Consider the following 22,384-nt stretch of genomic DNA (forward strand, 5'->3'; position numbering starts at 1 on the left):
AAAAAAAAGGCTGAGTGGATTTTAGCTCTTAAATCAGTTGATTTACTGTTCTTTAGAGTCCGTAGTCCTGTGGCATATCTCACCCTTAAGGAGGGAGAGTGATTATAAAAGATTATAAATAGAATATTAACAAGAAGAAATAGCAACAGAAAACAAAATACAGACAAATATGAGCGTATTATACAACTCAATTTACTGTTTTTACTGGAGGGATGGACCTTAGAGATAAGAGGGCGAGAAAAAAGGGCAAGAGATGAGCGAAGTGTGAGCCAAGTTGCTCAATAGAAATGTCTGTTTTTTCGGTTAGCATCAATCAAAAGGAGAGAACACAGCTCATTCAATCTGTCCAAACAACCCCTCACACTGTGTGCTCAGCCCTGTGGGGGGGGGGGGGGGGGGGGGGACAGGGGACGATGCTATCATGAAATCAAAAAGTGGATCTACGTTGACCTTCAGTGATCTTCACGAGGCCAATGACCTCAGTGTGAATCAATTCTATTTTACCTTATAAACATAACTCACATAACATACAGTACATAAATATGTCTTCATTTTCTAATGTGTGTGTGACTTATTGTCAGAAAGACCTTTGTTAGGCCAAAGACTGACAGACCAAGAAGGACAGATGGAGGTGACAGAGGATCGTGAAGTACAGCAGAGGAAGATGAGAAAGGTGAGTAGAAAGACTGACGGCTGCAATATGTGCTTCTTCCATTCTGTTGTCAGACTCGCATGACTTGAAAATCATGGCCCGGGCTCTTATTAAGCATGAGCCTCGTTAATTAGCTTTCGACCTCGGTGCTTCAACATGATCAAGTAGGCTCTGATGGCACGCATGGATGGAGGGTGGAGATGAAGAGACAGCAGAGCTGTACAGAGGGGAAAAAGAGAGAAAGAGACGCAGGGAAGGGATTTTGAATTTGCAACCACAGGCCAATTGTTTACCAATTACTCTGAATAAAACTCCTGAATTTCTGATGAATGTGACTGGCAGCGAGAGGGATGAAGAGGAGGGTGAAACAGATGAGTAAGGTCGAGCCGCATGGATGGATGGGTGCACGGTTGGGTGAAGGGGGAAGGAGGAAATTGAAGAGATATTATGTGTATGTCGGAGGGAATAAATGAGCAGAGGAGGAGAGGACAATGATAAAACTGCGAGGGAGGGGTATGAAGGACAAAGACAGACGGATAGATAATCATACTGGCAAAGTGTGTGTGCCACAGATGAAGATTGACTTTGTTTACGCTGCTATCTGTTTGCATGGGGCCGATCACGTCCCACCACCATCATTAGGAGTTAGCAGAGTTGTTTTCATGTCATAATCTCTGTGATCTAAAAACATTAATTTGATGTATTATGTTTGGTGTAGAGTTCAGCCAGCAGTCACACGGAGAATCAGTGCATCATAAAATGACATGTAACACCTCTTGAAGAGAAACATTGCTCTCCTCTTGGTACTTAATACTCTTAATACGTCCCCTGTCCTCCTCACGGTCTGTCTCGCTGCATTAACAAACACAGCTCAAATGCGCTTATTGATTATCTGATATTAATTGTAAATGGCCTTCAGTGTTGAAGCTTTCTGGATTTTCTTCTCAGCTGTGACTAAATTCACCTGTTCACAAAGAGACGGTACATTAGGCCAGTCTTAGTTTTGCTTATGTGATTGAAAGTACTTACCTTACAGCTGTGATTCCACATACAATCAATTCACGCAATATCAATAGACATGGCTATAATATGTTTCATATTTTCAGTTATTCATTACCCGCCTACATTACCCACAATGCAACCAGACCCCCGACAGTTCAGTCGAACATTACTCTTACTTACCTCTTTTTCTGCTTCAACAGGCAGCTGTTTATAGCTAAAGATACACTGATAAATCCATGATATGCTACCTACAGTTAGCAACTAGCTGGTGAACACAGTGGAGCACGTTAGCAGCTAACCAGCCAGATGTTTCCCTCACGAGTTACCTCACAAGAAACCAAAACAGAGCTGAAAGGACAGTAAATATTAGACTTAAATTCATCATGTGGCCAGAAACACGACTCCAAATGAATGCTAATGTTTCCGTCACTGCTGGATGTGTAACTATTACCGACCTTCTTTTTAATTAGCTGAATTAATTGTATACTATACTTACTCATTCGCCCACACGCCTGTTCTCACCTCCCTCATCAGCCCTGCAGTCACCTGCTTACCTGCACCTCGTTCCCTGGAGATCACCCTTCACTACATTAACCAGTTCACTTCCTTTGTTCCTTGCAGTTGGTGTTATGTGATGTGGCTGCGTGCTTCATGTCTTGGTTCCCTGTTTCCGTCTGCCTTCCCAGTGTTTTGGACCTTGCTTTATGGATTGGATTTGTTTGCCTGTGTTTGACTGCTTTCCCGGTTTTCACCCTTGCCTGCCTCACTTTTCTGTAAGTCTTTGTCCCCCCTGGTTTCGTCACATCAAGCATCTCATATCTGCACCGAGCTCTGCCTCAGCTGTCTGTATTTGGGCCCAATTCTCCATGTTCCTTGCCACCCTGATATTGACATCACATCAACAACAAATTACCCCAGATATAGAGAGGCTGAAGTGTATATATAAATAAATAGTTAACAGTCAAGCTATTACTATTTGTTGCTGTAGAGCTACACACTGAGACTCTTCACAGAGCTGCCATATTGTAGAAAACACAGCTGCAGCTAATAAACTAAATTACGTACCTTAATAGGCGGCAAACATGGCCAGTAGTCAGTATTATTGTCAGTGCTTCCTAATTGGTACATCACAGTCAAACTTGCCCTTTATTCGTTTTATCAGCTGCAGCTGCGTTCACCCTGCTGTGACACTGTGAAAAGGGTCTGTGAGTGTGAAGAAGCAGAAGTGTACCGACAACTGACGTTATTTAGGCTATTTATAAAGCCCAAAATCACAAGTTTGTCTCAGAGGGCTTTTATTGACGTCACTTCCAGTCAGTGAGGAGAGGTCTCGCTGCTTTTTACAGTCTGTTTTGGGAATTTTCTGGGGAGATGGTGCGACAGTCACATTAGGAGAAATGGGCGGTAGAGATGGGAAACATCCAAGCAGTTCTGGCTCAAGCATTCTTGCCATCTGACAGCTCCAGATGGTGGCTGCCAGACCAACTCACAAATTTAAATGAGTAGTTTTTGAGCTATGGTTGTATGATGATAGACAGAGTTGGCCATAGAAATAATTATCATCAAACCTGCATCAAAGTAGGGTTTATTGACCTCAAATGATGGACAATGTGGCTGAGATCATTTGACATATTATGTGCAGATTATGTACATGTAGTATGTAATATAAACCTGCCTTGTTAGTACTTCATAATTAATATTTTATGTTATTGCATGCAACAAGTGTTCACTGCTGGGATCTGGGGTTTCTGCCAGTTTAATCTATAAAAACACATGCTGCTTTATTCTGATCATCTCCAAGAATTAATTTGATCTCAACATTAAAATGATTTTGGGAAACCCGTAGCAGGATAATCTTCAACCGAATACTCAGACTTGTGTGCGTGGTAGATGGCAGAGTCGATCAGGATTGGCTCAGCTTCACAGGACCTCCCACTGTGACAGGAGGTCATCTCACTAATCAGCTTATCACCTGAAAGAGCAAAGGGTCCCGGTTTAGGCGAGGGGAGGGGGGGGTTACAGAAGAGAAGGAGACGGAAAGATTGAGAGATTATGTAATAAGTCTCCCTGTGACAGATTCACTGCATTTATCAATGACAATTTCAATATTTTATCATCATTCATTTTCAAGGTTTTATTGTGAAATTAGTATGGTGTGTCACTATCTGTACTTCGAAATATTGTATTAATATATAAAATATTTATATAAACCGTATGTGTGACATGACAATTACTGATATATGGGATACGTCCGAAGTCATGCCTGAGAATACTGCAGTGGTGTACAGTAAACCCACCAGTAGCAATGAAAGGCATTTATCAACTAGATTATATGGGGGCAAACACACTTCGGAGGGAGTTTGGCTGCTCGGAGAGGTTATTTAATCACAGTTTGAATAGAAGCAGATATTGCCTGGTTGACATGCAGCCCGGATTCCATTATCAGCTTAATGAAGCTGCAGCGGAGTAAAAAAGACAGGACCGTGATTGATGACACCGTGACCGAACAGCCAGAATATGAACGTGTTATTAGTTATTCATGATTTGCAGCTGGATCTTGGAGTAATTTTGAATCTTCTGTCTCCTTTTTTTCTCTTTCGCTCTTTTTCTTTTTTGACATGTAGGCCTATTTATGTGTGTGTGTGTGTGTGTGTGTGTGTGTGTGTGTGTGTGTGTGTGTGTGTGTATTTCAGTTGTGCTTCTTATGCACCACAGGCTCAACTCAATATTCTGCTGACAAAGACAGAGAGAGGGAGAGATTAGGGACGAACGTGAACGGAAATGATAACACATGAGCTGTTATGGAGGGGGGAAAAGATGGCTTTGGGTGTGAAGTGCAAGAACAACGAAGGGTGGAGAGGAAGTTAAAGAAGAGGTGGGAAGAGAAAGAACAGACAGGATGTAAAATGACTGAAATGTATAATATATTAACCCTACTTCAGCTACATCTATTTATAGCCTTAATGTAAAATACATTCATTAATTTCTGAGAAGAGTGAATGAATGTGCCACACAGCCCAGTTTGTCTCACATACACTATATACAGGCGTTTTATTTACCTCAATTAAGTGAAATGACTCATCAAAACAACCCACAAACACACACACGACAGAGGTATCATCGTTGTGGAGGCAAGGAGTCATTCAAAAGTCAGAGATGGCAAATCAAGCAGACGTTTTGAGGTTAGCATCGGTTTACATCTGATGTATCATAGCTCGTGTAGCTGCCGTGCAGAAAAAGGCCTTTTATTTCCTTTGCATTATTCATCTGCTGCTATGTAGCTGACACTTGGAAAACTCTCTCCAACCTAACGGGAATACTCACACAGTATGTACAGTCGCTGTCTTACACAGACAGACGAGAGGCAGGAAGGTTTAGAGAGCTCTTCTAACATGATAACTAGAGTGCAGGATTTATACATAGCAATTAATTCATATTAATACGCATGAGTCTAGGTGAGTGTGTGTGTGTGTTTATCAGCATGTTCAAAGGATTTGGAGGAGCCAGCAGGAACTTTTATTACTGGTGTGAAGTCTCAGAGGAAAATCCAAACCTTAACCTCGCTCCGTTTTTACTTTAATGATCTCTAAAACAGTTTGCATCTACAGTATGTCTGCAAGAGCACCAGAAAGATTTGTGTCTGTACAGGACAGCAGTGGTTCTCAAAGTGGGGGTTCCAGGGGGTCCCCAGCAAAAGGGGAATAACTTATTATTTAACACGACAGAATGTATGAATATTTTGGTCACACTTTCTGTAATAAAACATTTAAAGGCAAAGATCCTTTCAGATGGGGGACGCTGGGACAAAATCTTATCAAATGGGGGTCTGTGGTCTAATTTGTGTCAGTTTAGGGGTCCTTGAGGGGAAAAAGTTTGGGAACCACTGCAGTACAGTATGTGTGTTCAACGCCACATGAAGATCTGAGTGAGCAGCAGTAATTTTAGGTGCATCAGTATTTTTTCAGCCTCCCTACGACATGCTCCGCCAGCTAGTGCTATTTTTGGCTGACGTGCTATTCTGAGTGACATCCCCCTACAAGATAATGGCGCTGTATAATTGCCCGGTATGTGTAACGATGGGTTGGGTCGGCGTGCTGTTCCGTCACCATGGTAATTAATTCTGTCAATGGAAATTAGTGCAGATGTGTGGAAAAGAGAGATAACAAGATGATGACTCGATGCTCTTGTGTAGCACACATATGTATGCAAAGGTGTCTAAATAATGAGCGAATGTACAAAAGATAAGAGGACACACATCACATTAATAGTGTCTGTGTGTGTGTGTGTGTAAGACAACTAGGCTATACTGAGAGTAACTTAAGCTTCAGCAAAAGCTCAGTACCTATTAATCCTATTAAATCATATATAGGTGATATCAAATTTTATTCATTTTCAGTTTGCACAAATATAACGTCAACAAAACCTACATATGTCTGAATTTTGATCCTTGATTCAGTCATTTGTTGGTTTGCTCGTTGTGCCCTCCCAGTGATTGTCCTTCAATGTGAACATTAAGCAACTGGCCCAGTATGACCACCTGCTAACGGCTTTCTTCCTGCCGAGGCTGTAGAGATTTACAGACTCCACTGGCCTTATGGGAGCTGGTCAAAACAAAACAACCCTGACAGCCGCTGACGGTCTCGAGAATGCTGCAGCGGTTTGTGCATGTATGTATGTGGAAGTAATGTTTGTGTGTCTTCACCAAATCGCTGCAGAAACAGAGGGAAAAGGTGGGGAAAGAAAGAGAGAGACAATCAGCGGCTAATGGCTTTCCCACAGGGCCATCACTTTCTGCAAGTCACAGTAAAACGTAGGGAGCCACAGGGGAGCAGCTATTAGGAAACCTCAGACTTCATCTGCTAACAAGACAGTGGAAGCACTTCTGCTTCCTCCTGCTCACGAGAAATAAAATAGTTATAGTGATGAGCATCTGACGAGGGCAGACTAAAATTATCTGCTCACAATTGTTGAAGCCTTCTGTTCAACGCTGCCAGTATGACGCCGCCGTGAACTCACTGACAAGCAAGAGAAGGGATCAATCGACTCAATGTAAGGACTGCATTTTAAGGATTTAAGGGGGGCAGAGTAGAGTAGGCTCTAACTAACAGTTACGTTACACTTTGTTGACGTCAAACTTTAAGCCACTGCATGGTTCGCTTTTCAAAAGAAGACCATTAAGGCACAATCAAAAATTCATGAGTATAAACAAACATATGGGGGTATGAATGCAGTGCATCAAACCACATGTAAACGATATGAAAGTTCAAAGAGAACTGCTTCTGATCTGAATACATGAATATTCTTGGGGGGGGGGGGGGGTTGAAAAAAACCCCACAAAATGTCATCTCAACCTGATAAAGATTGATTTGTTTTGAGGCGTCTGTAACCGGAGCTGCATGCAAAATATTTAATTTCTAAAACAGCAAACAGATCAGAATCGATGATCGTCAATGTTAACGTCAAACGCACCTGCACAGAAACACACACACACACACACACACACACACACACTCACACACAGTAGGCGTTTTACAGGCGCTAGCACCGTGAGGTTAATACAAACATCAGTTCTGTTGAAGCGTTGAAATTCTGGTCCAGTAAGCAATCCATCTATCCCACCATCCATACCCTAATCAATTCATTCATTCCCTCTGCCAGTCACTCTTTTCTTACTTCATTGGTCCATCTGTTCACTCAACCAGCCCTTCAGTAATGTGATTTGCACCAGCTCCACACAGACTTTGACTCCCTCACTGTTTGTCAATCTCTCCAACTAATACCAAGGAACTAATGAATTGTAAACAGTTTTCCTGACCACCCACCTTTCATACATTTTGTTCATGTTGGTCATCGCTGCATTATATGGACTACTCACTGGACACACAGTCATGGTTTAAACCACCAGACCTGATCACTTTTACACTAAAACCCTCTGTTTTTCCTCACCATCCACTGTTGCTTCCTTTCCACGCCAATCCTCTGTAAACACGGGAGAAGCGCAAGCCGTGATCTCATTTGCTAATTGTTTGTATCAGCAGGTGTGAGCCGTCTGTCACGTCACACTCGCTGTGAGTATGCATGTGTGTGTTTGTATGTGTAGTGGTGATAGAAGCAGAGTGGGTGTGGTGTCGGTATGCTTGTTTTTCTGGTGACACATCTGTCAGACGAGTGCTGTCTTCTGTCCCTGTGGTATTAAAGAGAAAATCCTTGAAGGAACATTTAATAAAGAAGCAACATTGGCCTGGAGATGAAATACAACATACATGAGCAGCAGACTGGGGCTCGAGGCTGCCACCTTGAGGTGATTGATTCAGTTGGTGCATGATATTTGCTGCACCGATCAAAAATAAGCTGAAATAATTATTCTAGATTAAAAATTCAAAGCGTTATTGTCAGGGGGTGCAGTTAGATAAATACAAACGACATCAAAAAGCCTGGAAATTGCCTGAAAACTGGGAGTTTGTTTTTATCTGCAGTTTTGAAATCTTTCATCATTAGCATTAAGCAAGATATACTGTTGAATAAATGACTGTTTCTGATCTAATAGAGCCTCTCAAGGGCTCTGTTATGGTTTATAGAAGCATTCATGTCATTAAAAAAGTGACCAAAAGAAAAAAAAGTAGGTTTTCTGGCTACCAAAAGAGAAAGGAAAGACAGGAGAGAGAGCGAGAAAACAAATCAGCTGCTGACACAACTTGCCAGCAGTGTTTCAGAATCTGTATCATGTAGCTGCAGGTTCATCGTCACCATCTTCAAAAGTTTCAAGCTCATGAAATGGTTTAGTAAAGCCACTTCCTCTGCAGCAGCTTACACTGAAACGAGTAGTAGTAGTAGAGTAGTCTGTTTTATTTTATAAATGCGTTATGCAACGTTTCTCAAGTTATAACATTATTAACAATAATAAATAATAATATTATAGTGTGGTTTTTTTTTAAAATCAGTTTTATTGTTGTGGTTCCAAAAAATTACTGATGCAAATAAACATTCAGCAGCATCAGAAAAATGTAATAACTTAACATTACAGCCTGTATTAAGTCCAGTCGGTCTGTTGGAGAGTTTTAATACTGGGGCTACCTTTGTTGTGCATACTTGGATTGTGCCTTTACATTTCTAAAGTTTAATTATTAATTTCCTTAAACTTATTGATTACTTTAATTAATTACAATATGACTCAGTGAAACACTTTTTTACTGATGCCCCTGATATCCTCCTCAGATGCGTATCCCTGTATTTAAAGGGAAAGGGGGGCCCACTGAGGCAGCTTGTGTGCGGGGTCCAGATTTTGGTGCTACACCGCTGATTTGGGAGACACTTGTGAGTCCTCGGTTTGTGTTTCAGGTCGGCTCAGGTTCATGTGGTCAGCAGCATCGGAGACGCGGGTGCAGCGACGCTCTGCGGTTGACAAGGTGAACAACAACAGACCGTAAATGCGGACGTGCAACATTTGTCCCTTACGACTTGCTGTTGAACGGCACTACCATGTCGGCTCCCTTCATGGTAAGTTACCCTTCAAACTTCGACTAATTACTACGCTTACCAGACTCATTAAAACATTTCACCTGCTCCTTTTAAAACGGCAGGTTACAGCCTGTAACACGGCTCAGTTGACAGCGTATGCTGTTGTGAGTATTTAGCTAGAAGGCTGCAACGTACTGAATGGAGCTAATATTAGCTAGACTTTAGCTGTATAACACTACAGTAGTCATCCTAGTTTAGTGGGATTTTCATTGGAGTTTGAGTGTGACATATGTATATATATATATATATATATATATATATATATACAGTCATGGAAAAAATTATTAGACCACCCTTGTTTTCTTCAATTTCTTGTTCATTTTAATGCCTGGTACCACTAAAGGTACATTTGTTTGGACAAATATAATGATAACAACAAAAATAGCTCATAAGAGTTTAATTTAAGAGCTGATATCTAGCCATTTTCTATGGTTTTCTTGATAATAACCAAAATCACTTAAGTTCTTACATCAATAGCTATGGCATTGTACTGCCAAAAACAGTGCTTTTAGGCATTCCATGTTTTCTTTTCTGTCTGTTTTAGTCACATGACACACACAGGAGTTAGTACTTGATTGCATAACCATTGTTTTTGATGACTGCAGCCATGCGTCTTGGCATGCTCTCCACCAGCTTCTGACATTGTTCTGCTGTCACAGCAGCCCATTCCTGTTGCACAAATTCAAACAAATTTGCTTTGTTTTTGGGCTTGTGGTTCTCCATTTTGAGTTTGATGATTTTCCACAGGTTTTCCATTGGATTTAGATCTGGTGATTGAGCAGGCCAAGGCATGGTTCGAATGTTCTGGTTCTCCATCCAGGCTTTAACTGACCTTGCCGTGTGGCAAGGGGCATTGTCTTGTTGGAAAATCCAGTCATTCGAGGCAGGAAAGAGTTTTCCAGCTGATGGAAGAAGACTGTTTTCAAGAGTAGCCCTGTACATGACCTGGTTCATTCGCCCTTCACACAATTGCATTTGCCCTGTTCCACCCATACTGAAACAACCCCAGATCATCACTGATCCACCCCCATGTTTTACTGTAGGGGCAAGACAGTCTGGTTTGTAGGCTTCTCCAGGCTTCCTCCTAACCAGTAAGTTGGCTGGAGTGGGCATCAACTCAAAATTGGATTCATCACTGGAGAGAACCTTAGCCCAATCATCAACAGTCCAATCCTTGTGATCCCTAGCAAAGAGTAACCGGGCCTTCCTCTGCCTTTCGTTGATGAAGGGCTTCTTCCGTGCCCTGTGTGACTTCAGACCATCTTCAAGAAGTCGGTTTCGAACTGTCCTTGCCGAACAAGTCACATTTCTCGACAGTGCCCACTCATTTTTAAGGTCCCTGGAGGTCTGACGACGATTCCTGACACAGGAACGGATGAGTGCACGGTCATCTCGTGGGGTAGAAAGACGTTTCCTGCCTCGACCAGCTAGCAATTTGGTAGTGCCATGTTCGGCTTGTTTTTTCTTGGTGTAATGAACGGCTGTCTTGGAGATCTTCAGTTTTTTGGCTACCTGTCTCTCACTCATGCCAATTTCCAGCAGTGCCAAGATGGCTGCCTTTGTGGCTTCACATAATTCTTTTGTTTTAGGCATTATGTGAGAGCTGACAACTTCTGAGTTGTGCTACGGCTTGAATGTAAGCAGGAAACCACTCCAGGCCTTTGCATGTGCAGTGCTGCTTATGACATGAAATGGCCTCTTATATACCCTGGGAATACAATTAAGCTTAAGCATGTCAAATAGGACATAAAGTATTATGTAATCAGCTGCATTTTTTGTCGTGTTCATTGTATTCTTCAGGTAATATACCTTTAGTGGTACCAGGCATTAAAATGAACAAGAAATTGAAGAAAACAAGGGTGGTCTAATAATTTTTTCCATGACTGTATATATATATATATATATATATATATATACTGAGGTTCAGACAAGAAGACAACATGGCTGCTTTTATAAACATCTCGTGTCTCTTGTTTCACATGTTCTCTCAGACTTTACCTGACAACAACTGGAGGACAGTAGTCACTGTTTCCTGTCTGTGTCCGTCCTCTGTCTCTCTGTACAGTCTCTGCACAGATGTTGCCAGCGGTCGGCTCTCCTCGTGGTCGCTAGGCGACCGTGGAGCTCCGGCTCAGCGTCTCCGCCTCCTCTGCACACGAGGCTTCTCCTCTTCCTCACCCAGCGCTTCTACGACGTGGAGATGCTCCTGAGCTGGGGGTCTCAGCTGAGGAGGAGGGGGATTCAGAAGAAGAACGCGTAAGAAACCTTTATGAAGAACCTAGAGATGCTGCTGCTGCTGGTATCTGTTGCTGGTTAGACTCCAGCTGAAACTGGGTGAATGAAATGACAAGCTGCAGTTCTCAGGTGTGATTGACGGAGTCAGGTTTAAAGCTACTGTCCAGTCTCTGATAAATGTCTTTCAGTGTCTAAAATAAAGAGTCACTGCAACTACCACAGAGCATGCCACAAGAAATTACACATATATATTTTATATTAAGAGCTGAGAGTGCCTTTAATAATCTGATTGATTAGTGCTGGTTATCTTCATAATCGTACAATTCTTCAGGCTTAGTGCTCTGAAATAATGGCCGTGACGAGGTGCTTCAAGTCCATTTCAGATTCAGTTTGTCAAGTTACTGTTGATATTTGACCACCTCTGACTTTTCCTTACTGTCCTTCACAGTTACTATGGCTACACTCAGAGGTTTTATGGGCCAGACATAGCAGCTGCGTATTATGTCTTGAGTATGAAGGGAGGATTTAGGTAAGTGCCTTCAAGCATTTAATTCACGTTGGGCTGCAAGTAATGTTTATTTTTATTATTGATTAATCTGCAGATTGTTTTCTCAAATAATCAATTGACCGCTTGGTTTATAACATGTCCGAAAATGGTGAAAAATGTCTGAACAACCGTCCACAACCCAACGATTTAGAATTTACAATTATATGAAACAGGGAAAAGCAGCTGGTCCTCCCATTGAATCAGTGAATGTTTGGAGTTTTTAAATGACAATTAATCAATAACATATACACACAATACTTAGTTGGCCTATCTCGTATTCTGGCAGTTATTAACATATTAAGTCTTTCTTTGTTATATGTTTGCATATAATCTGTAAAAATGCAGCAAAGATGGCAGTTTAATAGTCTCAAATGTACCGCTGTGATCCAGTTTTCTTGTGATCGTCTGTGTTGCGTCCTCAGGTATGTTGGCCAGTCAGAGTGGTTCCGTGCAAACCAGAGGGGCAAATTTAATTGGGAGTTCTTGGATCACAAAGACACACCCCTAGAGGAAATAAACATGAACTCCACACTTATCAACTACACAGGACTGGGCAATCTGGGTAATGAGCTCCAACTCAGCTTTGCTTTTTGGGTTTCTTTCTTTTTTCCTTTTTAAAATCACGTTTATTCTACTGTAACCTCATTTTGTCTGCGTCTTACTCTGTCAGACACATGGACTGTTAATTCAGTTCAACGATATTTAACCTGCAAGTTCAGTGTTTTTGATCTGCTTTGTCCTCCCTCAGAGGGGCAGCGATCTCTGCGGACTCTCTCATTACGAGGATGTCCTGAAGTGGACGACTGGTTCCTGGCCAGGCTCCACATGTTGCAGGGCTCTCTTGAGGAACTGGACATCTCTCACTGTCCACGCATCACTACAGGCGGCCTGGCTGCACTCAGGAACCTCAAGTAATTATCCAAACACTCACAACAAAGCCTAGTTATTATTACCAAAAACACTGCTCTTGTATTAAGTTTGTTTTGTGTGTGTTGCAGGGGACTGCGGCGTCTCGACATGTCGTCCCTCCCTGGGATTTCGAGTCCGGGGTTGGTCATTATCCTGCTGGAGGAGATGTTACCACAGTGTCAGATCACCGCTACTGGCTACGACCTCAACCTGAGGCAGGAGGAAGAAGAGGGGAACGAGGAGCACGTGCAAGGCCAGAGGTAGGGAACGGGACAGATCACGAGGAATCAGAGGAATCAGAGGAATCAAGGGACTCGGTTCAGAAAGAGAGCGAGTCCTCTGAGAGAACTCAGCTGTCAGTTCACTGTAGTCTGACAGAAAAGGCGCTCATGGGACAAAGAGACATGCTGAGGCAACATCTCACATGAGAGGAGGGAAGGCGATACGTCTGGTTTTTGCAGCAATACAGCCATCACAGCTTATTTTCACTGTCCAGTTTGGTTATCACTGAGAAGGTCCAGCATAGAAGACTAAACATTTTTCAGCTGACATCTGCACGTCTTGACACACTCCACCAGTATGAACCAGTTAAAGACATAGTTTGATTGGACACTGGCAACATCCAATTAGATATAAGCATGTGAAAAAGAAAAATACAGAAAGTATGGAACAAAAATGTACTACCTGCTACTAAGTTTGGCATTGTCATCTAAGGTATATGTTATCACCATCTGCTTGTGTTGTTTTCCCCCAGAATCAACTTGTTCTCAAGAGTGAGCACATTTATGATGTAAATCCAACTGTATGCAAACTCCTGTCGGCCTCAAGCATATTACACCTTGTCTGCATATGTGGTAAAGATTTGATTAGCTGAAGTGTAAATATGATTGTAAATGTACTGAATAAAGATTTTATTCTTCAATATTGTGATTATTCTACTTTTTTTTTTTTTACCTTTTATTTGTGAAATCCACAAGTCATGTTTAACAGACAATGAAACCCATGTGTATGAATTCCTAATCTTCACTGTAGAAGCTTATGTGAGGAAACTAAAGCCCATAATCCAGTATGAGCCTTGTACTGCAGCAGCGTCAGACCCCACAGTGGGCGGATGAAGACACCAGTAAGACTGGGGGACAACAGTGAATGGGGATGAAGAAATCACTGCTACTTTTGTATGTAAAGATGTCACCTACAATGATTTGGTTGCCAGTTTTGATGTGAACAGAACTTATTATCTGAGCTACTTCTTCACATGTGGGGTAATACTGCCTACTTTAAAGTTGCAGTCAGAAAACATATATTCATTTTCATGTCACCCATGTTTATTAGCAGTGGGTTTGTTGAATACAGAGTTTTAGGTGACATTTAACAGACCATTAAGTAGTTCGATCTGCGGTAGGAACCAATGATGCCATTGGAACTGGGTCACAACAAACACGGACATTGTTTTTGACGGACAACAACAAGACGGGCCAGTTGAGTGATAGCTGTGTAGTGGATTGCTGTCGTAATTTCGTAAAATCTGGGATTTAGATTGATTCTCTTTCGGACCCTTGTGGTTGAAGGGGTTCAGTAGACGGATAAATGTCTGATGCATCAGGTAGGACGACTGTCTGATGGGAAAATGGAGTTACAACTCTGACAACCACACGGTGCTACACCGCGCTAGCTAGTATGGCTAACTGTGTGGCTAACATTACGAATCACACGAAGAAATGTTTGTTGAAGCAGACTTTGACGAGGTATTTAAATTAGATTTTTTTTTCTTTTGTAGAACTTCCTAAAAACGAAGAAGAGGAGGAGGTTACGCCTGAACCAGAAGTAAGAAAACCAGTTTATCTGTAGTTAGCGAATGTTAGCATGAAGTGTTAGCTGGGTGTCAGTCATGTGTCCTGGTCTGACATAGCAGGTGTTGATAACGCGGATATCGGGTGAAGACAGTAGCCATTCACAGGTCTACTGCACGTAGAGTCTCTGGTTTTAATGTCAGTACTGTTTCCTTTGCAGGAGCAATCCGACGACAGCAGCGAGGAAGAGGCTGCAGGAGACACAGAGAGTATGTGGAAACAATGGCGTATCTGACACATGCGGCGCTGGCAGTGGTGCAAAAACCCTGAATAGAAAATTATAATCTTCTACAAGTTTAGTCGTCCAGTTAATGCCACATCTGCTACATTATTACACTGTTTTATATGTTCTGTTGTTTGTAATGTGCTGTTAATGCATTGCTTTCATCCAATTCATCCAATTCAATTCATGAATTAATCTTTCAAAGTTGGTGCTCCTAGTATTGAACTTATCTGCATGCATAGTATTTTGTTTGTTCTTAAATGTATGGTCATCTGTGTTCTCCCCTGTGTTCCTGCCAGTGGACTTCCTGCGTAACCTCTTCTCCAGCACCCTGGGCCTCGGCTCTGCAGACAAAGTTCTGGATGAGCTGACTCTGGAGGGAGTGGCGCAATACATTAAGAGTGGAAAATGTGAGTCTTTGCCTGTTTCTGTTCTCCTCATCCATTATGGCTGACCATAGTGGATTGGTTTACTGCTTACAGTCCTGTTATAATAATGCAGTAGTTATTGATTTAAGTCAGACGTTTCTCTGCATCCACACAGGTAAAAACATCCTCTGCATGGTTGGAGCAGGAATATCCACATGTGAGTTTTAACATCACAGAACAAGTATTTGAAAGTATCAAACTACTTTCAATAATCATTGTTTTTTATTTTTGTTTGTTTGATTTTTTTTTTTTTTCCCCCAGCGGCTGGGATCCCAGATTTCCGCTCACCGGGAACTGGCCTGTATGCAAACTTGCAAAAATATGACCTGCCTTACCCAGAGGCCATCTTCCAGATAGATTACTTCAAGGTGTGTGAAAGGTGACACACTGCTGTATATATCAGCTTTCTCAGGGGCGTCAAAAATGGCAGGTTTGAATTATTCGAATTTAAATTAGATTATTAATATCAGAACCTGATTAATTAAACTTTAACTAAGAAGCCAAGACTTGTGGATTTCTGTTTTGCTCTAGTGTAATGCCAAATGCCAAGAATATGCCAATTTTAGGTCGTCACTTTTCAAAAAAGGTTCTAAAAGTCATTGAACAATCAAGTTAGTCGGGATCTTAACCTAAACTCAGGAACAAAAACACTGCACATTAAACCTCAGGCCTTTTTTCACTTAGACGGACCAGTAAAACATCATGGCTTCTTGCTTAGTATGCCCTTCTACAGTCATCTGAAGGCCACTCTGTTTTGTGATTTGAGGCAGTGCTTGTTCCAGTTCTCACAGGCGATACAATAAAATCCATCATTTTCTTTCTGTTTTCTGTCTCAGAAACATCCAGAGCCTTTCTTCGCCTTGGCCAGAGAGCTTTACCCCGGACAGTTTAAGGTACAAAACATTTCCTGCTGCCTTGTAGGTGTTATTAATTGTTGTAATTGAAATAAAAAACATATCAGAATGTGTACCTTCAGGAAACAGTCAACTGCCTCACAGGTGTTTGTTCTCTTGTGGTTGTCTTTTATTGGTGTTTAGCCGACAGTCTGTCACTACTTCATGAAGCTGCTGAAGGACAAGGGGCTCCTGAGACGCTGCTACACACAGGTATGAAAGAAACCAGCTCCACATCACATGCTGTACGTTGGATCTTTCTATTTTTGTATTGACATTAATATGTTTGTGTTCATTCAGAATATTGACACCCTGGAGCGCGTGGCCGGGCTCGAGGGAGAGGATCTGATTGAAGCTCATGGAACGTTCTACACGTCCCACTGTGTCAGCTTCTGCTGCCGCAAGGAGTACAACCTGGACTGGATGAAAGGTGTCTTTTGCTTTTGATAGCCTCAACATGTTACAACAAGAGCCTGGGATTATTAAGTTGTTGTGATGTCAGCCATTTGGGACTTGAACCTCCTCCCTCTGTTGTGTAGATAAAATCTTTTCTGATGACATTCCCCGATGTGAAAAGTGCAGCAGTTTGGTCAAGCCAGGTCAGTGGATCTTTGTCTGCCTGTCTAGTTTTTATTTTTGTATTGTTCAATTTAATTCTTTAAGCATTTTCTTACTTGTCACATGTCATTTTCTTATTCATTCCTCTTCCTAAAAGACCCACTGACCTTTCTGCGCATCATTTCATCTCTTTCTTACTTTACAAACATGACTACTAGGTAACCGTGTCGCCATATATCTCTGTATTTCTTTGCACCTCTGTGTGCCCTGCTTCTCTTCACCCAGATATCGTCTTCTTTGGAGAGAATCTACCCGTCAGGTTCTTCACCTCAATGAAGATGGTGAGCACATGGTGGCGGTTTGCACATTGAAGAGAATGTGATGTAACACCTCTGCAGAAATAAACTCCTTTCACCGTCTTTGTCTACCTGTCAGGACTTTCCTCGCTGTGATCTTCTCATCGTCATGGGGACGTCTCTGCAGGTCCAACCATTTGCAGGTCTAGTCAGCAGGTACTGCAGATCAAGTTTCATATTCCTACTGCAGTGATAATCTGGCAACATACTGCAGTCTAGCAGCCAGTGAGACAGTCCTGCATTATGAAAGATTCAGGCTTGAATCCAGCAATAATCCTGTCTTGTTGAGGTGTCTGTGAGGAAGATGCTGAGGACCCACTATCCCACATTTTGGAACTTATTGTAGATTGCTCTGGTTCAGAGCTTCAGCTGAATTACTAAAATATAAATTCTTGGAGTAACTGTCTGTTCTCTGCTGTGTTTCTTTTTTGTCATTTAGGGTTTCAAAAAGTTGCCCCAGACTGCTCATTAACATGGAGAAGGCAGGGCAGGTGAGCCTTCACCCCTCCATCCACCTTTTTCTGCCTGTACCCTCCCTCTTTTTTTCTGTCATAGCTGTCTTCGATCCTCTGTGCAGCATTGTTTGTGTGTGTCTCTCTGCAGGCGGATCCTCTGTTCGGGTTGCTGGGTTTTGGTGGAGGGATGGACTTTGACTCAGAAAAGGCGTACAGGTGATACAGAGATGCTGCTACTTCTTCTCCTCTAATTTATTACTGATATCCTCCCATTGCAGCTTCTATCTTATGTGAAAACAGGTGTGATCTCAGAAATTCAGATCTGATCTGAATGAATCCAGATGTGCCAGTCCAATATCCAGCTTAAGATATTAGCCAATTACACCGGATCAGATGACGGGGGGAAAGTGTTTTCTGAGATGGTGAAAAGTTTTTACAAATTGATAAACTGGGCCTCAATAATCAATTATGATTGACATGTTTTATATTAAACATTCTGTGTCAGTTTAAACTGATGTCATGGTAGTTTACCTTTGCACCACCAGAGGGTGCCAAAGCATTATCCATGACGATCATTCAGTGAGATGCTTCAGTGCTTTACTCCATTTGTGCTATACTTATCAGTTAACTTGTTTCACACTTAATGTGTCACTCAGTCACAGTAGTCATCATGACATTCAAACGTTGCTCATTCATGGTACCAACGAAAAACTGTCAGTCATCACTGACACTACAAGTTAATAAGATCCCTTTAAAGGTCCCATATTATGCTCACTTTAGCTCTATATTTTTAATCTGGGGTTCCACTAGAGCAGCTTTGCATGATTCACAGTTCAAAAAAAGTCCTTCTTTATCTTCTACTGGCTCTTCATGCAGCCCCTCAGTTCACCGTCGGTCTTAAACAAGAGTAGTCCTGAGCAGGGCGGTCGAATAACTTCCACAGACTGAGCGGGTGGATGAGTGTCCCTGTACTTGGTGGGTGGTGCTGTGCCTGGAGCAGATGACCTGCTGGGTGCGTGGCTGAGTGTGTAGTTGTGACATCACAACCTCAAGGAAGTCCTGACGGCTCGTTTAAAGACAGTTTCTGAATACAGGCTGTGTGCATTTCTCTGTGGACTGAGTGTTTTGATACTTTCACAGTATTTATATAACACATAAACCTGCTTTATAATAAAACAAGACATGGAAGTCTCACTTTCTACAATATGGGACCTTTAAAACACTCAAATGTGTGTCTTATGTCATAGATGTAACTTCACAATAAATGCTTTTCAATATTTTGTGTTGATGTGTGATGTTAAATGGGATTTTTACTGGTTTTGACAGTCAGTGTTGTAATCTTGATATGTGCATCAGGTCTGGAAATGAAGCAGTGTTATGCAGCCATGTCCGGGTTCTAACATACTCACCTTTTTTCTTCTTCTCTTCAGAGATGTGGCTCACATCAGCACATGTGATGACGGCTGTTTGGCTCTAGCTGACCTGTTGGGATGGAAGGTAAGCTACGCAATCATCTCTCACAGATCCTGTTCTCGTTTGAGGTTGTACCTCTCGTGTGAGCACCGTTCTTTTACCTCGCAACAGTCGCACACGATTCAGAATATAAATAGCCTCGGAGCGTAGTGCATTGAATACTGTAATCACTTCAGTTGGGAAGTAATTAGGCCAATGTAACAACTGTAATTCACATACAATGTACTATCACTGTTTCCTCATTAAAGTTTAACATAATCTTATTTTTGATGGTATGTTAGTGTTGTGTTAGGTGTTATTTCCTCATTTCCTCTCTCTCTTCTTATTTGAGTTGTCACTTGAAGCACTCAGCATGTCCTGCAACACAGACTGAATGTCCTTTTCGACACAGTATCATTAAAGTTTCACTTAATATAGTACACATGAGAAGTTCCTTTTTTTGTCTATACAACGCAAATAAGTCTTAAAGGTGATGTTTGGCTCGTAAACGGTCCAGTTTTAAGGTATTGAATATCAAGTTATTGGCCATTTCAGTAGAACTCATCTAGAAATATCTGCATGGAAACACACTAAATATACAGTACAACAATTTAGTATCAAGTTCACATGCGGTAGTCACAAAGTCTTGTCTGTGTAGAGCTGCAGCTGAAGCAAACAAGAAGGTGAGAGCTTTTGAGATGTCAGGGTAACCTATTGAACCTCCTGTGTGATGTTGTGACACTGTGGAAGGACCTCTCGTTCTCTTAACAGTCGCGGCTGTTTTCACCGGTTGGCCCTCCGTGTCCGCGTGCATTAGTCAAGTTAAGTCCCGTCTTTTGCTTTCACTTCTCTCCAGGCGGAGCTGGAAGAGTTGGTGAAGCAGGAGCACGCCAGGATTGACAGTCAGGACCAGAAAGAGAAGGCCGGTGAGAGCAAAGGAGCTGCAGCCAAGGCGAGCTCTGCATCAGTGGCACCAGAGCCCAAAAAGGAAGAGTAACTAATTAAAAAGCTACTGTAGTGATTGCACAGTTTGGAGATTATGATACCAGGGTTTTTGTTTGGAAGTGAAGCTTCGACGGGTGTCTGTCACACTCTCATTTTCCATCTGCGGACATTTAATTCTTCTGAACAAGCTCGGAGGGCATCGGACATCCCAGTGCTTTATGCTCCTGTTTATATCAGCTATTTGCACTTTACTGACAAAAAAATCTACTTTCCTAATTAGCTTACATCTGTCTCAGCTGTATATTTCGTTCTGAGGCAGAAAGTATCTACATTTCAGCAACACATCTCACAGAGCGTTGAAGGTGGTACTCCTGGCAGTGTGATTATGTATTTGCTGCATTATAGGCCAAGCTACGATATTGTCTCCAAACCAACTATTGCACACATCTGATGGAGTGATTTGGGCTGAGCCACTTCAACTCCTTTCACTTCAAGAAGTATCTGACTTCAGTTTAAGCTAACCAGGCTAGTCTGTATTTTCATCTTTTCCCTAAACTCTTAAAAGTACTTCCTGGTGGTTGTAAATATAACAATAGGATAATTGCTTATGTGGAACTTTTAAAATGTTTTAAATTAACAGTGTTTTTCTTGTTAACTCCTCTGCTCCTGTTTGAATTGATTTCTGTAATTTCATTTGACACCATGTTCTGAGATAAATAACAGTGACATTGCTCAGGTCAGGACCTTTATCTACCGTTAGGGGATCGATAAAGTGCCACAGACACACAAGAAGGATATTGCTGAAATAATACAAGTACCAGAAGATGTTTTTTCATTGGAAACCATTTGGGTTATCCGAAAGCATGAACTGTTACATCATGAAATGAAACATACACAATTACATTACCATCTTTACAGAATAATGGAAACTAATACAAACAATCCTGCAATAAATTTGACCTTTGTAAGGCTGATAATGTTGCTCAGACAGGAGTTGATTCAACTCTGCGGCCATTCTTCAGTGGCAAATCTGAATATAGTATCTCATTGGACACTGGATTCAAATAAACTCTGCCAACATTTGCACAACCACATATGTTGTTTTACACATAAGCCATGAAGTTATGCCACATTGTGATGGTTCTAAAAAAACAATTGAACAACACAGGATATCAAACATGAGCTGCTTTAGTTGAGTTCTTGTAGGTGATTATGTGAGCTATGAATAAAATAAAAACAGGCCAAAAGTGAATGTGGAAGACCAATAAGAACGGCTGGATATACTGTATGTTTTAAAGCCCCTGAAAGCTTGTATTCAAATCCTAAATATTTCTCTATAACATTAAATATTCATGACTAAATAAGCTACAATAAAAGTCAAAGTCTGGAGGAAAAAACATTTGCTAATTTATTTCATCTGAACTGTGGAAATGTGGTTTTATCACATTTCATTGTCGGTTGTCTGGAAACAGAAAGAAACAGAAAGAAGAAGGCTTCACTGGTCATTGCCGTCGTACAGATCATGGTGATGAAGACATGGTTCAAACAAAAAGCTTGACAGAGTTTCATGTAAACGGAAGTGAGTGACAGTGTGCCACAAAAATGATGACCAGTCTTCAACACCTCTAGCTGCGGTTTCCGTGGCAGGAGTATCGGACAGCCTGCAAACCAACCTGTTCTGTCTCCACTAATGTTTCAGTGTATTAACATTTCTAACTGATGGATTCAAAGCCGAGTGAATGCATCTGTGTGCGCGTTTCCTCCACAACTGCAAGATAACATCTGTAAAGCTGACAGTCTCAGGGCTGTGGTGAAGCATCGTCAGGACAACTTTGAAGTTGTTAACATTCATCATTTCTGAGCAGAAGGCAGAGACGGCGCTGCAGAGAGAAAAAACATAACACAGGTAGCTCTTTAGAGAACATGCAGAGCCGGGTTAACCACATGCAAACTTGAGGGGGGGGGGGCAAAGAAGGCGCCGTGATGAAAGACCAGCTGAGCAGTTTCACTTAAAAAGAAGACAGAAGAAGGCAAACGTGGCAGCCGTACATGAAGTTTGAAATCCGCTTAAAGATGTGTTTCTGAGGAGCATGTGATCTTCTTCTTTTTTTTTTCTTTTTTTAAACCCCGGTTGGTATTTTGAGCTCTTAAGCAACATTTTGCGCCGTGCAGCAAGGAAGAGTTCAGAGAGACGATTGCAACATGTGGAGGAATGTGCCAATAACAGTGTAGAGGAGAGAGGATACATGAACTAACTGAGCCAGACCAACACATGTAAGTATCAACCATTTTCGTGTCTCATTATTGAAAATGAATGTTCCAAATCTCACACTGAACTCCACTAGAAAAATCCAAATTTTA

At 41.7% G+C, this 22,384-nt stretch overlaps 2 protein-coding genes across 2 annotated transcripts; both read left to right on the plus strand.

Annotated features, from left to right (window-relative positions):
• The first annotated feature begins 9,133 nt into the window (after positions 1 to 9,133).
• Positions 9,134 to 13,750, plus strand: dmac2 (distal membrane arm assembly component 2). The gene is made up of 6 exons (XM_070906417.1): positions 9,134 to 9,151; positions 11,238 to 11,428; positions 11,856 to 11,936; positions 12,377 to 12,516; positions 12,703 to 12,865; positions 12,953 to 13,750. Exons 1-6 carry the CDS (start codon positions 9,134 to 9,136, stop codon positions 13,125 to 13,127), a joined length of 768 nt encoding a protein of 255 aa, XP_070762518.1. The 3' UTR covers positions 13,128 to 13,750.
• Positions 13,751 to 14,337: 587 nt separating this feature from the next.
• sirt2 (sirtuin 2 (silent mating type information regulation 2, homolog) 2 (S. cerevisiae)) lies at positions 14,338 to 21,407 on the plus strand. Its single transcript, XM_070905450.1, has 16 exons — positions 14,338 to 14,466; positions 14,641 to 14,687; positions 14,874 to 14,922; positions 15,236 to 15,346; positions 15,480 to 15,521; positions 15,626 to 15,732; positions 16,201 to 16,257; positions 16,402 to 16,470; positions 16,558 to 16,687; positions 16,797 to 16,856; positions 17,101 to 17,156; positions 17,251 to 17,327; positions 17,611 to 17,662; positions 17,775 to 17,842; positions 19,057 to 19,123; positions 19,935 to 21,407. The coding sequence occupies exons 1-16, from the start codon at positions 14,451 to 14,453 to the stop codon at positions 20,073 to 20,075; spliced, it is 1,149 nt and encodes a 382-aa protein (XP_070761551.1). The 5' UTR covers positions 14,338 to 14,450; the 3' UTR covers positions 20,076 to 21,407.
• The last annotated feature ends 977 nt before the right edge of the window (positions 21,408 to 22,384 follow it).

The sequence above is a fragment of the Enoplosus armatus genome, chromosome 5 (assembly GCF_043641665.1).
Source record: "Enoplosus armatus isolate fEnoArm2 chromosome 5, fEnoArm2.hap1, whole genome shotgun sequence".
Lineage (NCBI taxonomy): Eukaryota > Metazoa > Chordata > Actinopteri > Centrarchiformes > Enoplosidae > Enoplosus > Enoplosus armatus.